Source organism: Pan troglodytes, chromosome 23 (genome assembly GCF_028858775.2).
Source record: "Pan troglodytes isolate AG18354 chromosome 23, NHGRI_mPanTro3-v2.0_pri, whole genome shotgun sequence".
Lineage (NCBI taxonomy): Eukaryota > Metazoa > Chordata > Mammalia > Primates > Hominidae > Pan > Pan troglodytes.
The window spans coordinates 47,301,964-47,317,919 of record NC_086016.1 but is presented as its reverse complement, the minus strand read 5'-3'; the positions used below and the strand labels follow the sequence as shown (position 1 = coordinate 47,317,919).

The 15,956-nt window shown below is 49.9% G+C and overlaps 1 protein-coding gene across 42 annotated transcripts in view; it reads right to left on the bottom strand.

The window, feature by feature from the left end:
* The window catches only part of FAM118A (family with sequence similarity 118 member A), a 31,908-nt gene extending 16,715 nt beyond the window's left edge, over positions 1 to 15,193 (bottom strand). For 7 of the 42 annotated variants that reach the window (XR_010155920.1, XM_063807613.1, XM_063807622.1 and 4 more), the window contains exons 1-4: positions 14,808 to 15,049; positions 2,730 to 2,903; positions 2,520 to 2,575; positions 1,507 to 1,762 (exon numbers count right to left, since the gene is read on the bottom strand). Coding sequence is in view for 41 of the 42 variants with exons in the window: in XM_063807613.1 (XP_063663683.1) it covers positions 1,507 to 1,762; positions 2,520 to 2,575; positions 2,730 to 2,762 (345 nt within the window). In the remaining variant the exon portion in view is untranslated. Of the gene's footprint in view, positions 1 to 1,506; positions 1,763 to 2,519; positions 2,576 to 2,729; positions 2,904 to 3,151; positions 3,344 to 5,971; positions 6,155 to 6,295; positions 6,493 to 13,967; positions 14,045 to 14,248 lie in introns of those variants that run through there. The other 35 variants (XM_063807615.1, XM_063807637.1, XM_063807620.1 and 32 more) reach the window with 21 other exon arrangements.
* Positions 15,194 to 15,956: the final 763 nt, after the last annotated feature.

Below are 15,956 nucleotides of genomic sequence, written 5' to 3'. Positions count from 1 at the left end.
CTCCTGAGTAGCTGGGATTACAGGCGCCTGCCACCACGCCAGGTTAATTTTTGTATTTTTAGTAGAGACGGAGTTTCATCACATTGGCCAGGCTGGTCTCAAACTCCTGACCTCAGGTGATCTGCCTGCCTCGGCCTCCCAAAGTGCTGGGATTACAGGCGTGAGCCACCGCGCCCCTGCCTCAGAGAGGAAATATTTTAGGCCTTGTGGGCCATAAAGTCTCTGTTCCAACTACTCACCTGGGCCTGGAGGCATGAAAGCAGCCACGTACTATACGTAAATGAATGGGTGTGGCCGCCTGTCAGAACCTCATTTGCAAAAACAGGCCCAAGGCTGTACATTTCCAACCCCTGGCCTGTGATGAGAGTTGTCCCTTATTAATAGAACACCCATGAGTGGCAGAGTCACCTAACTAAAAACATTTCCCAAGCTCTGCTAGGTGCAGCCCTAGCTAAAACTCTGGCCAATGAGATGAAACAGAAGCAGTGTATGTGACCTCAGTGGTGGCCCTTGAAGCCCCCCACTTCCTCCCCTCCCCGCACTTCCCTCCTCCACGCACTCCCTGCGCACGCACATCTTTTACAGCTGCCCGCAGGGCACCCGACGGAAGCTGCCTGTTGAGGGTGGCAGAGCCAGCAAAGAGGGGCCCTGCCCGGCCACCATGTTCTCCTTGGGCTGCCCACCCGGGTCTCTAGGTGGGGATTATAAAGGTGCTCACATGAAGCCATGTGGTTTAAGGTCTCCTTTCACAGCCAACCTCAACTCTCCCACTCTCCTTGGTGACGAGCTCACTTTTTTTCGTGCTCTCTCCTCTGTTCAAACGTCCAACATCTCCTCCCGTCCTGACTGTCAGATGGTGACTGTGCCTCTTCAGTAAATACAAGAGCAGAAGAAGACAATGACTGCCAAGAGCCCCAGCCATAGGGTCCAGCTTCCCAGCCTTTATGGCCACACGCCATAGCTGACGGGGACAACAATGGCCTGCCACGCACCTCCCCCTGCACCAGACCCATCGGCCCCAGGGCCTCGCTCCTGAATCATCAGTGCTTCTCCTCTCAACTAGATCATCTAGATCATCTCTGCAGCAGACAAAGAAGCTGGAACTTCTCCCATCTTCAGATGTTTTCTAGGAAGCACCTGTCATCTGAAGAAATATGGCCGGCCTGCTTACACCAAACACGCCTAAGGGATATCCCTTCACTAGGTGAATATACAATCACAAAGTTCATACTGAGTGCAGCTGGACAATCTCCCTGAGACAATCTCACACAGTCAGGCTCCATTTAATAGGAGCTACTTTAGGAGCCCCGCGCTGCACTGTGGCTGGCATCCCCTCAATTTTAAAAGATGACACCCTGATGGACTCAAGGATTTCTGGCTCATCAGCCCGACTCTGCTGAGCACTGAACACAAGTTAGGCCTGCAGAGTTTAACATTAGGTTCACAGACTCATCCAACCTGCTGCAGAACCAAGCTGTCCCCAAGACGTACTTGTCTGACACTTACAGGTGACATCTTCCGGATCAGATCATGGGCGACAACCAACAGGTCCCGGTCCTTCGTCACTTTCCTCCGGAACTCGGCGACGTCTCCGGGGTGCAGCACCTCCAGCTGCTCTGCAGCCTCGATGACGGCCTCGATGCAGCTTCTCCACGAGCAAAGGGCAGGGATTCCGGGGGCCACTGCTGCGCTGACGCCAGTCCCAATAACCAGGAGCAGTTCCTGGGGCTGTTTCCGGATGAGGCTTTTTAAAAACTTTCTACTTGAAAAGAAGGGAGAGAGAGAATGAAAGTCAAAGCGGAAACATTGCAAACACAAAGTCTGGAACTGTCTGCGAGTTCAGGCCTTGTGCTGTGTACACACGTACACACACACACACACACACACACACACACACACACACAGTCCCCTCTTACGCTGTGGGGAGACGGCCTGTGTATCCTTCTTTGCGTATTTATTTCACATGTTCTACCCTTATTCCTTAAAGGACGTGGGACAGCTGTGTCTCATGCATTTTAAGTTGCCCAGTGTTAAGCTCAATTTAAGTGATACATATCATTCCTTTGAAGCTGCACACAGGTTATGAATACAAACGATGATGACAAAATGACCCCTGCTTGCAGTGATGGATAAGACAGTTAGTGGCAAATGCTGGTTTCCTGCCACCCACCAATCCCAACGGTAAGTACCTCTTTATCGCGCTTCACTTTATAGCAAACACAAGCTGCTGTCCATCTGTAGTCAAAGAATTCTTTCTTAGGAAGCCTGACACTCCCAGTTCTAGACATGACCCCTCTAATGACATGTTGCTTGGTTTGGAGACTGGGCAGAAAGCTGCCTTCTGGAACGTTCCTTACATTGAAGCCAAGGGTGGAAAATGGCCCTCGAGGTTCTCTCATGCCCCAGTGTTTCCATTTCCCTTTCGCCCTTGCAGGTACTAAAGAACGAGCGCGCACACTCACGACAGACGCTAGATGAAGTCAATGAAGCTGCTTGAAGGTATAGTTGCCTTTAATTACCTGGATTTTTGTTCACTTCTATTTGTTGTCTTTTCCACTGAATCCATCTGTGAATTCTAAAGAGAAAAATTGGTCAGAAGTGACTTCTGTCTCCCAGGTAAAAGTTTTTATTTGCACCCTGGAAGATAGTTAAGGCTAGAATTAAAATCAAAGGTCCTCAATCTTTATTTAATTATAATATCTGAAAAATGTCACACGCAAATGACGTACATCCAAAATGCTTCCTAAGGCACCATTCCTCATCTCCTGTGACTCATCAGGCTGGTCGGACTCTCGCTGTTCTACACGGGACAGCACAGAAGGAAAACGCACACACAGGAGCAGATGAAGGATGGGCTCTGTGGGCTCCGAGCTGGGGTTTTCGCTGTCTCTTGGGACACTGCTCTAGAAGAATTTCCAGTGCACATGAACACAGATGACTTATCAGAGAAGCAAAACACAGCAAGCGGCACAACAAAGCGAAGCCAGAGGCGGTTTTGCAGAGGAAGCCAACGAGTGCTGTAAGGTGCAGAGCACTGGACTGGAGCATGGCCATCCTCAGCATCGGCACCAGCTCCAAGGCACCAGCCCTCCCCTCGGCCTTACTGAAATCCACTCTAAAGAAGTCGTCAAAGTAAAAAGCCAATTCTTACCTTATATAAAAACAGAAATCCCAAACCATCTGGGTCTCTTTCACCAAGCTATCTCCATATTCTTTAATTTTTCCAAAATCAGACCAGGCGTGGTGGCTCATGCTTGTAATCCCAGCATTTTGGGAGGCCAAGGTGGACTGCTTGAACTCAGGAGTTCAAGACCAGCCTGGGCAATACAGCAAGATCCTGTCTCTACAAAGAATAAAAAAATTTGCCAGGCATGGTGGTGCATGCCTGTAGTCCCATCTACTAGGAAGGCTGAGGTGGGAGGGTCGCCTGAGCCTGGGAGGTTGAGACTGCAATGAGCCGTGGCCACGTCACACCACTCCACTCCAGCCTGGGCAACAGGCTTGTTTCAAAAATAAAAAATAAATAAAAAATAAAAATTTTCCAAAATCGCGTTTCCCCCCAATTCTAGAAATAATATCTACTGTAAGCAAGGAAAAATACAGAAAAATAAGGTTTTGCCTATAATCCTATGACCTGTGAGCAGTAACTGTTAACATTTATATATTCCCTCTACTCTCTTTTAAAAATTTACAAGGGAGGCTGAGGCAGGAGAATCGCTTGAACCCAGGAGGTGGAGGTTGCAGTGAGCTGAGATCGCGCCACTGCACTCCAGCCTAGGCAACAGAGCAAGACTCCGTCTCAAAAATAAACAAACAAACAAAAGTACTGACATAATTTGAGAACACAGTGCATATCCTATTTTATCATGCATTAAAATAAATATATCTCCTTTATGTTATTAAAAACTATTCATAAATGTAAGTGTAATGTATATATATGGAATTCTCTCTTACTGACACATGTCTGATGCAGAATGTTAGTATAACACCCTGACCACGGACTTAGTGCACAAAGCCTGTATATTGTGAAATTATTTATTTAGGAGAGATTTCTGAGAAGAACTGCTGAGTTAGAGAGTATGAACACTGTAAAATATCTTAGCACACACCACCAAACCGCTTTCCAGAAAAGTGGTCAGCAGAACACGTCAGTGCTCGCTTTGCCACATCCAAACCAGCACTGACTGAAAATGACTTTGGCAGAGTACGCTGGCTCACATCTGTAATCCCAGCACTTTGGGAGGCTGAGGTGGGAGGATCCCTTGAGCCCAGAATTTCAAGACCAGCCTGGGCAACATCATGGGGAAACCCCATCTCTACAAAAAATACAAAAATTAGCCAATGTGGTGGTGCTCATCTGTAGTCCCAGCTACTTGGAAGGCTGAATGGTAAAATCACCTGAGCCCAGGAGGTTGAGGCTGCAGTGAACCACGACTGTGCCACTGCACTCCAGCCTGGGTCGCAGAGTGGGACCCTGTCTTAAAAAGAAAAAAAAGAAGAAGAAGAAAGGAAGAAAAGAAAAAGAAAAATTACGTGGTTTTTTTTTCTTTTTTGATGGAGTCTCGCTTTGTCACCAGGCTGGAGTGCAGTGGCACAGGCCTACGCCACCACATCCGGCTAATTTTTGTATTTTTCATAGAGACGGGATTTCACCATGTTAGCCAGGATGGTCTCTATCTTTGACCTTGTGATCCGCCTGCATCGGCCTCCCAGAGTGCTGGGATTACAGGCATGAGCCACAGCGACTGGCTGAAAAATCACTTTTTCACATGTGTAATCTTCACTCACACACACACACCCCGCCACTAGAATCAGGTCATCAAAAGTAATTTTCCAGGGTAAGGAAACAAGGCTTAGTCAGTCCATAAGCATCATTAGATCGCAGAGCTAAATGGGATCCCCGTTATCCTTTGAAAATGTAAACAACTACCTAAGTCCATGCATATATTTTCCTAGGGAGAGTTCACAGCTTCCATCAACTCCCAAACATGTCTGCGACCTTACCCCAAATGCTAAGAAATCACAGTCCACAGGCAAAGAAAACGAGGCTCACAGATGCCTGTAACCTGCCCCAGGGAAAGACTGGCAGAGTCCGGGCTGGGGCTTGGCCCTAACACATCCTTCTTCCCACTGAGGAGTTAACATCAGTCATCAAACCAATCTTTTGTTTTTTTAATCTACTAGATACTTTCTAAGGAAAGTAACAAATGTTGAGTTTCTCCACTGTATAATATAATCCCTCCACCATCTATTAATAATATAAGCAACTCTGGACCCCACCCCTGAGATTTCAATGACTGATTTAACTGTTCACCAATCCTCAGTTTTATCAACCATAAAACATGGATTCTTGCCAATGGGCCGAGTTTTGAAAGCTCAGGCCTCTGTATGAAAGTGCTCTGGCAGCTGGAACTGCTGAGTCCAACAGCTCAGGCTCTGGCCTGTGGATGAGGCGGCCTGCACACTCCCGGCCTCCTGCTGTGGGGCACGACTTGGGAGCCACTCCTGTTCAATCGTATTTGGAAGGGGACGATAAGAGGGCTCATCAGCTGGCTAATTCAAGTGCCCCCTACTCCCGCCCCCCAAAATAATCCACATCACTTCCAAATAGTTACTCCTCCCTGTCTATGAGAAGGGCTTGTTTAGTTCAGCCGTCTGTACACGACATTTTAGACTATTTTTTAAACACGCACTGGTCAACCAGTGACGTAAAAAAACCACATGCCTAAAACTGTTACCACAGTAAAGAACTTTCAAAATCTACCTCTAGTTCTTTCAACCACTGTTCAATTGCTTTCGATTCGCCACATATACGTGATTATGGTTACAAATTCAAATCCTAAATACTGCATTTACACATCTTCAAAAACAGTATGAACAAATTAAACTTTTGCAGGCTATATTTCACTCCGAAATGAAGTGATTTCAAAGTTTCTCAAAAGAACGAGGTATCACTATTCCTAACACTTACGTGACAGACAGGCCACAGCTCGCCCTCCTGGGTGGTCTGTGGCTCGCTTAAGTGCTCCAAACCTCCTTCTCAGCCTGAACTGCAGGTCTGGTGCTGGCTCCTCACACAGTATTTCAAACACAACCACACGGAGTCCAACCTCAATAGGCAGATGGGCCTCTAGACTTTAATACTGATGCATACCTTTAAGGATCAAAGGAGCCAACACAGAAAGTACCCAATTATATAAAAACTCAACACAGCAACTCTGCAACCTGAACTGCACAGTTGCCCATATTTAGACATTTACAGTTCATTATCACACTACATGTTTAAAGACATTACCTCATTTCCTGTTTTACAGCAGCCTAAACATCGGAGTCAAATCTCACAATAATCTAGAAATTACCCTAAATCTCCCCCTTGTTTTTAAACCAAAATCCAAGTAAGGTGATCTCCAAAGCACTCAGCACCAGGTCCTAGAAGTTTCAGCAGGACAGCAAGCTCCAGCGTTCTGCTCCCATCCAAACACCGTCTAAGCCAATCAGATCCCAGAGAACAGTAACAAAACCCTTCGGAGGCCTTTCAGACGCTGCATCTCTCAGTTTCCTTAGTGACTATGTCGTCACCACGGTGTGTGGGCCCAGAGCCAAGTCATCATAGCAACCCTTCTTTTTTTTCAAGGACCTATCAGCATTTCTGAAAGCAAAACCTGGCCCCAGCAGAGATTCTTATAAGCAGTTCCTGTCTTTTTTAATCCAAAGCCAAACTCTTACCAGGATGCTGTCTGCTTAGAACTTAAGATCACTAGCATTTTATAAACTAGCATAGAGTAGCTAGAGACTGTCTTATTCTTCAAACCCTGGCATCCAGCACTACGTAAACGTTCATCAAACGGAGTTCAATGCAAAATACAAGCTACCAAAATCGAACTTGTTATTTACAGGTAGTAAAACAAAGTACCTCACAACCCTACCGTGGTAGGATGTTAATGGCCCCGCCCCCTCATGCCTGCTGGCAGCCACACCCTTCTACAGCCCCTCACAGACTCCAGGCTTAGCCATGTGACTTTTTGGCCACTGAGATATCGGCAAATGGGATAATGGGAAGCAAGTACAAGTCCGACACACCCTTTACGACAGAGCCTGTCCCGGTGGAATTCTGCCCTGCAGAGCTCTGGCCTGTCACTTGGTGGGCAGCTGAGGTACCAACCACCCACACAAGAGCAAGGCTGCCTTGGGCCACCACTGCATGAGTGGCCCCAGCGAGCCTGGCATAAGAACCTGCTGGGCCGGGACCTGGGCCTGGCGCTGAGCTAGCAAATAGGCTGGGGCTGTTTAAACCCTGGCGGGACAGGGAGAAGCCCAGAGTGCCAAGGAAAACAGAGCAGATGGACGAATGAACGAACATCACGAGGCTCTGTGGGGAGAGGGGAATGTGTGTCAAGAACTGTAATGATTAAAAGTGGTGTAACAAAAAAACCTTAAATTACTCGCTTTCCATTACAAGCTATATGTTCACTTAACAAGCACAAACCATCAATTGGAAGTGTCCAGATTCTGGGATCCTCAAAAGTATCCTTTAAGAAAACCTTTTCTGTGTGTTTTGAGACTGAGTTTCACTCTTGTTGCCTAGGCTAGAGTGCAATGGTGCAATCTCGGCTTGGTGCAACCTCCGCCTCCCGGGTTCAAGCAATTCTGCCTCAGCCTTCCAAGTAGCTGGGATTACAGGCACACGCCACTAAACCTGGATAAGTTTGTGGTTTTTCAGTAGAGACAGGTTTCACCATGTTGGTCAGAGGCTGGTCTCGAACTCCTGACCTCAAGCGATCCACTTGCCTCAGCCTCCCAAAGTGCTGGGATTACAGGTGTGAGCCACTGTGCCCAACTTTCTTAATTTCTTTCTATAAATAGATGATCACATGGGCTTTGAGCAGTTTCAAAAAGCAGGGAGATAAGGGTGTCCAAGCAGCATCTGATTACAATGAAGCAAGAGGGACTCAGAGTAAACATAAGCTCAAACTACATCCATCTCACACAGGAGTGAGTGGTGTCACATTTACTCAGCAAAGTTTCCGAATGCTCACCTTTAACTCACCTGTAGTCAATCCACAGTGATCATAAAATGACCCCAGAATTTGCAAAGAAAGTCAGACAAGGTCACTGTGACTACAAAGGAGTTGATTTATGTTGAGCCCTTAGAGCAAAGCCCGGCAACACAGTAGGCTATTAGTACCAATATTACCACTGCCACTGTGACAAAAGCGCCTCACACTAAGAAAGCATTTATAAATGTGCTACTGACAGGAGACAAGAGGCTGGGAAATACTAAATTTAATCAGTGTAGCCAGGGTGGATCTTAAGGACTGGAATGTCCTTAGAGGAGGCCAGAATCTATCCACTGCATTCTGACTACACCAAGGCAGCTCTGGAAGACCGGGAGCCTTCAAGCAAGCCCTTCCCAGCATGACCCTCAGCAAGACAGATGACTGCATGCTATGGAAGCTCAACGGCCAGACCCTGCTCATTAATATCCTCCTCTCCCTTCATTCTAGATGTGATTCCCACAAACTTCCTTTTTCACAGCCATCAGGTTCCCACGTAGGCTTGGGAGAGGAGAAGAGTGTGGCGGCAGAAATCACTGAGCAAGGCTGGATGTGGAGGCTCACACCTGTAATCCCAGCACTTTGGGAGGCCGAGGCGGCCGGATCACCTAAAGTAAGGAGGTCGAGACCAGCCTGGCCAACATGGTGAAACGGTGTCTCTAATAAAAATACAAAAATAAGCCAGGTGTGCTGGTGCGCACCTGTAATCCCAGCTACTCTGGAGGCTAAGACAGGAGAATCGCTTGAACCCGGGAGGCAGAGGTTGCAGTGAGCCGAGATCGTGCCACCGCACTCCACACTGAGTGACAGAGCAAGACTCCATCTCAAAAATAAAATCAAATCACTGAGCAACAGTCTTCAAGCACATGTGACAGTCATATTTCTAACCACAAATGAACCGTCTGCGATCTAGCTGATAGGTTTCTGGTGAGTTTGATTAGCATGACTAGGGTCACCTGAACTGGAAACAAGGCACAAATGGGCAAAAAATTAAGCTTCTGGAACTGCAAAGGAGAGGCTTAGCCTTGAAACCACAACACCCCCACCTGAAGCAGCATTAGGACTAAGGTGGAGAAAACACAGGATCTGGAGACAAGGAAACACCACCCTTTCCCCAGCCAGGTAGACCTCTCTAAACCTGTTTCCCCCAGCCAGGTAGACCTCTCTAAACCTGTTTCCCCCAGCCAGGTAGACCTCTCTAAACCTGTTTCCCCCAGCCAGGTAGACCTCTCTAAACCTGTTTCCCCCAGCCAGGTAGACCTCTCTAAATCTGTTTCTCCATCTCCCAAATGGGGATCCCAACATGCACGTCACCGATGGGGCTGCTGCAGACGTTCAAGGGAGACGCGTATCTGAAAGGCACTTAATAAAGTGCACAGTGTCTGTTACTCTCAACCGCCTCACGCCAGCACCACTCTTCCAAGGCAGTCACCACAACTACATTTCAGAGTAATCATGGTTCTGGTAAAACTTAATCTCAGCCATTACTAATAATAAGGGATCTTCAGGATGAGTTATTTTCTTCAATTTACAGAAAATATGAACCCTTAATTTGAAGGCACTCCACTTAACCAATTACTTTTTATTCTGTTGAACTTAATTATAATGGGAAAAATGCCTTATTTTGTAATGATGGAAATAAGTTAATTGGATTCCTGAAACCAGTCCCACCAAACAGAGCTGCTTGGACGTATACACCCAAACCAGGAAAACAGCAAAACCCACCACTAGAAAAAGAATCTAATTCAAATTTAGTTTAATTTGGTCACAAATTAATTCAAAGAGCAACATTAATTACTGCCACTTTTTCAGCCCTTAATAGAGATTCAACGGAAAATGCTAAGCGTTTTACACGCACTATCTCAGTTAACCTCAATAACCCGATGAGGTGGCGACTCCTATGACCCACAGCCTGGCCAAGGCCGATACTGAACCCTTCTAACAGGCCAGCCCCAAGTTGTGTATTATATATTCTTGCGCCTTTCTTCCTAACATCAGTGCAGCTTGAAATGGCAAACAAATATACCTGATATTTTACTGGGAACTCTGCCATCCACTAAAGCATTCAGCATTTTACATACAGTTTGTCCACCAGATGTGACACATTAACTCAAATAAACGTGTTACTTAACAAGCCAATGTTAAAACACGCCAAGACAGAGGCCAGGGGCTTGTGGACCCACCTGCCTTTACCCCGCCTCAAGAGGATACGTAAGACATGTTCTAGAAGGTAAACCTCCAACAAAATGTAAAATGACAGAATTTCAGAGCGGGCAGGATCTTAAAGGTTACATGAAACCAAATGCCCTAATTTTTCAGAAGTGAAAATTGAGACTAAGAGACAGTGACTTTGTCAACTTCCCCCACGGGGCTGGGAACAAGCTATAAAGTAACTCCTGGCTCATGTCCCATACCCTTCCCACCGGCCTGGGCACTGTCTGGTCCACTGTGACCCCAACACTTTAAGGCACTCATTTCTACCTCTTTACCACCAAATCGTTACAAATAAGGCACACAGTTTAGTCTTCTACAGTTTCTCCTTCCCCGGAAATGTTGGAAGAGTTGCCATTAGGCAGATAGAAGAGGCGGCAGGCAGAGCAGCTCCAGGAAAAAGACCAGCCCCTGCACAGTGTGCTTATCATTCAACTGTCCATGTTAGCTTGGGGCGGGGGGGGGGGGGGGGGGCGGTGGGAACAGATAAGGAGGGCCACATGGAGGAACAATGCTACCAACTCAAGAGGACGGCATTTTCCTGACAAGGAGATGCTGCAGGCTCCTTGGGGGAAGGAGGTAGGATACAGCAGCAACAGCCTGGCCAACAAATCAGTACTGGCTGAACTCCTTACTACCTGGGCAAGGACTCATTCCTGAGCCTATTTACTTTTTCTACAAAGGAAAGAATATCTTATACCTCCTAAGGTTGCTGGAAGCATTAAATGGAATAAAAGAACAAAGCCTGGAACAGTGTGCTTCCTACTACACCCTAGATGTGTGATAGGGAATCCTTCCTAGATTTAATTAAAATTAAAGCTAAATAAAATTAAACAGCTGCATCACATTAGTCATATTTTCAGTGTTCGGCAGCCACAAGCGGCCAGTGTGTACTGGACAACAGTCATTACATTTTGGTTACCACAGGAAGTTCCATTGTGCAGTTATCCCTGAGTCTGTCTCTCCCTCACCTAAGTCCAGACTTCAACAAACAAGTCCTGTAGATTTTTCTTCCTAAATCTGTAAATCTGTTTAATCCATACCGTCTGCCACAGTCTTAAAGCCCTCACAACTTGGCTGGGAGCGGTGGCTCACACCTGTAATCCCAGCACTTTGGGAGGCCGAGGCGAATGGATCACCTGAGGTTGGGAGTTTAAGACCAGCCTGGCCAACATAGTGAAACCCCGTCTCTACTAAAAATACAAAAAGTAGCTGGGCAAGGTGGCAGGTGCCTGTAATCCCAGCTACTTGGGAGGCTGAGGCAAGAGAATCGCTTGAATCTGGGAGGCAGAGGTTGCAGTGAGCCGAGATCGCACCATTACACTCCAGCCCTGGCAACAAGAGCAAAACTCCATCTCAAGGAAAAAAAAACAACAACAACAAAAAAACCCTCACGACGTGTCTGACACTGAAAGGCACCTGCTTCCAGTTCCAGCCCCTCTAGTCCTCTAGTCCCACACAGTCACCAGAGGGAAATTTCTGACACATCTGAACTTGTCTCCCCTCCAACAGCTTTGCATTTTGTTGAAATCTCTACTTGGTCTTCATCCTGTTTCCCGTCTTACTACTCCTAGAATCCCTGGAATCTCCAAAGTGCTGTCATTTTGTATGCTAATGAGCTGATTGACGCAGATAGGCCCTGGGCAGCTTCAGAAGGGGGCTTATCACCAGAAAGACCAAGGCAGGATTAGATCCTTGGAACTTTCAGCCCCACCCACTAACCTGGGGAAGAGAGGGCTAAAGATTACGTTGATCACCAAAGGCCAATGGTTTAATTAAGCATGCCTACATGCTTAAGTCGTCTCCATAAAAGGCCCAAAAGGGCTGGGTTCTGAGAGCTTCCTGAGAGATAAATACAAACATGTGGAAGTTTCTGGAGAATGGTACACCCCGGGGAGGGCACAGAAGCTCTGCACAGCATCCCCCACGCCTCACCCTACGCATCTTCTCATCTGTGTCCTTTGCGATATCTTTTATAACAAACCAGTAAACCTGAGTGTTTCCCTGAGTTCTGTGAGCTGTTCCACAGCAATTTTGAGACAGTCTTGCTCTGTCTCCCAGGCTGGAATGCAGTGTCAAAATCTCAGCTCATTGCAACCTCAGCCTTCCGGGTTCAAGGGATTCTCGTGCCTCAGCCTCCTGAGTAGCTGAGATTACAGGTGCATACCACCATGCCCAGCTAATTTTTTGTATTTTTAGTAGAGATGGGGTTCTGCTATGTTGGCCAGGCTGGTCTCGAACTGCCGACCTCAGATGATCTACCCTCCTCGGCCTACCAAAGTGCTAGGATTACAGGCGTGAGCCACCGCGACTGGCAAATTAATCAAACCTAAGGAAGGGTCATGGGAACCCCAACTTGAAGCTGATCGATCAGAAGTTCCAGAGGCTCAGGCTTGTGACTGGTGTCCGAAGGGGTGGAGAGCAGTCTTGGGGGACTGAGCCCTCAACTTGCGAGATTTGATGCTATCTCCAGGTAGTGTCAGAACTGAATTGGAAGATACCCAGTTGGCGTCTCTTGCACAAATGACTGCCCGCTTGGTGGCAGGGAGAAACCTCTCCCCACATTTGGTCACAGAAGACATCTCTGTTGATTGTTGTTGAGTGAGATAATAGAAAAAGCACGATGGGTGGTTTTTCCACACACAGGTTCTCTTCAGGACCCCTAGCCCAGCATGGTCCTGGCCCACCTCTGAGACTCAGCCTCTCCCCACCCTGCCCCACTGCGTCCTGTGTGGTCATTAGACTATGGTGAAGCACACACACACAGTCACCATGAAGCACTAAGGCTACCACAGACCCTACGGTAACAGGACAAAAACCTCACTTAAAGTTCAGACCCCAGGCTCAGACAGGAAACAGCGGGAACCAGTCTTCTGGGCCTGGGCTTTCAGAAGCTTAGCCCCGTTCCAGAAAGCCACAGTCCCCCACTACCACCGCCTTGGTCCAGGTCACCCCCATCTCTCATAGGGTCTTGCTTCCTCCAAAAAAGTCTCCCCACCACAGCCACATGGATGGTTCAAAAACACACCAACTCCCGCCCCTCTCCTCCCAAAGCCCTTCAATGGCCACCCACTCCCTTTAAGTACCAAACCCTCCACTCAGCTTAAACTGGACATGCTTTGGTCCTGCCTGGCTCTCAGAATCACACCCTCTTTCTTGTCACTCCCACCTCAAACCCAGTACTCTGCAAAAGTCCCAGCTTCTCCCATACCAGGGCTCTAGCGAGACACTTCCCTCACTTCTCCCCCTGACCACCTCCCACCTTCCTTCAGCTCAGCTGGATCATTTCTCAGGACAATGGCAGGTGCAGTCGTTCAAGAAAGGGCCAAGTGCACGGTGGGCCTCCGGGAGCAAAGCTGGGTTCTCCGTCGTTAGCATTCACTCCCACGCCACCTTCATTAGGTGTGCTCCAGCCACACCTCCCGCCTTCCAACACTGTGTGCCGTGGCAGCCTCTCTGCCTTTTGACATACTGGCTGTCCCCTGAAACTCTGCCTGGAATGACCCTGGCAAACTTCTCCTCTAGCTCAACCTTCAAGAATCAGCTCACCTGCTGCTTAGCATCTCCTCCCCACGACTCCTAAGACGCCCTCCTTAACACCCACCCCTTCCCAGAATCCCACCCCTTCCCAGAATCCCATGCCCACCCAGATGGGTTCCCTGCCAGCGACGACACAGCTTCCTCCAGATAAAAACGACCTACTTGTCTTATGCCCCAGGTCCCTAGGCCCTGACAGCAAGGACCGTCTCATCTCTATTTCCAGTGTCAATTCCTGGAGCCTATCAGGCATTCAAAAACAAAATATTAGTTCCTTGAATGAAAAAATTAAGGAGGAGACAACCTAAAAGCGTCCCCATGTGCCCTAACTCGCTCCCTCCCCGGTTCGGCCGCCCTCGGCCACCTCAGATCTCCTGCTCTATAGACTGTCCTGTGGGGCCACCTGAGTCTCAGCAGAACATTAAAACTTAAACCCGGCCCTGCACCTGCAGGCGCGGGGACCACAGCTTAGGAGGTGGTCGTCGGGCGCGCTGTTACCGTCTTAAGTTATCACCAGCCCTGGGAACACTTCCACCCACGCCCCGCAGGTCCAGGGACCTCAAGTTGGAGAAACCTAGCCCTGAGATCAGGTCGGAGAGGGAGCCTCAGGGTAGGCGGCACGGGGACCCGGGGTCTCGCGGGGCTAAGGACACTGGGAACCACGGCTCCCCCCAGGAAGATGCCCCGGGCCTGGGGGCTTCTGAGGAGGTTGCTGGAAGCAAGTCCCAAGGGAACCTCGAGAGTTTCCAGAACCAACAGTTCTCAGGGCCCACTAGCGGCCGGGGTCCTCAGGGGGTCTCGGAGTCCAGAGAAAATCTTGGAGTTTCGGGGTTCGCGGGCCTGGAGGGGCAGGGCGGATCCTGAGGGGGTCTCGGGGGCAGGGGCTCCAGGGGAAGAGCTGAGAGGGAGTCCTGGGGTGGCCCCGGGGCCGGGGCGGATCCTGAGGATCTCGGGGTCCCCAGGGGCTCCGGATGCAGGGACCGCGGGCCCGCCCCGCCCCCTCACCTGCGGCGCCTCCGAGACGCTGGTCCCAGCTCGCGCTCCCACCTCTTCGCCTCCGCAGCCGGCTACGCCTCCGGGGTCTCTCGGCGGCCGCGCACCCCTGACGCTGGGCGGGGCAAGGGGATGGTTCTCGGGGAGGGGACTGCGCAGGCACGCGGGCTAGAAGCGAGAGCGAGAGCCGGAGTCGGAGCCCAAGCGGACGCCACGCCGCCTCCAGGCGCCCCTCCGCGTTAGCCGGCAGCGGCGCCGCCGCAAACCCTTCCCCCGCGCGCCCGCCCCAGCCGCGTGAACGTTCCGTCCCGAAACCAACTGCCCTGCGGTCCCCGGAGGCCCCGCCCCGGGAAAGGGCGAAGCCAGGACGCGCGCCCCGCCCCGCCGCCAGATCCTCTGGCACCGCCCACCTCGGTGACCACGGTCCCGCCCACCGGGGAGGCCACGCCCCCCCCCGGGGTCTCCAGCGCAGGCGCGGTCGGATGTGCCGGGGAGGGCTTGCGCTGGGGAGCGCTTGGGCCCAGAGTCCGCGTCCCAGCCCTACCTGGCCCGGCGAGCCGCGCGTCCCGTTTCCTCATTTGCAGAATGGGGGCGGGAGCACTTTGCAGGGACGTGGCGAGCATCAAGTGCGATCGGAAGCGCTCCTTTGCAGCTGCATCCTGCACCACACTTAGGCACAGCTTCTGTCCCCAACCCAGACCTGAGGCTGGTCTCCGTCCCCCAGCGGACTCCTGCCCGCTTAAATTGGCCAGTCACCAGCCCTACCTTCTTTCTTTTTCAGAGTACTTGTCACTCTCCGAAATTAGGTACGCTTGTGACTGGCTCCCACTTCCCATGAGAGCCGGTACCTTGTCCGTCTTGTCCACTGGGGGTTCCCAGAAGCCAGCACGGCGCTGGGCACACCATGGCCGCCCACATGTTTGTGCGTGCGTGAGTGTCTTCCCCGCGCTCTTCCCTCATCAAGAAATACTCTTCCCCGAGGCTGAGAATTTCTCCTAAAAATACAAGAAATACTCTTCCCCAGCTTAGGTTCGATCCGGCGAGGCCCCCTGACTCCTCGCGCATCCCTGTCCCAGGTGCCGCGTCCGTAAAGGGTGTGATCCTAGCACCTACCTTGGGGGTATTGCGAGGACTAAGTGAGATTGTGCGTGGGTGGGCTGG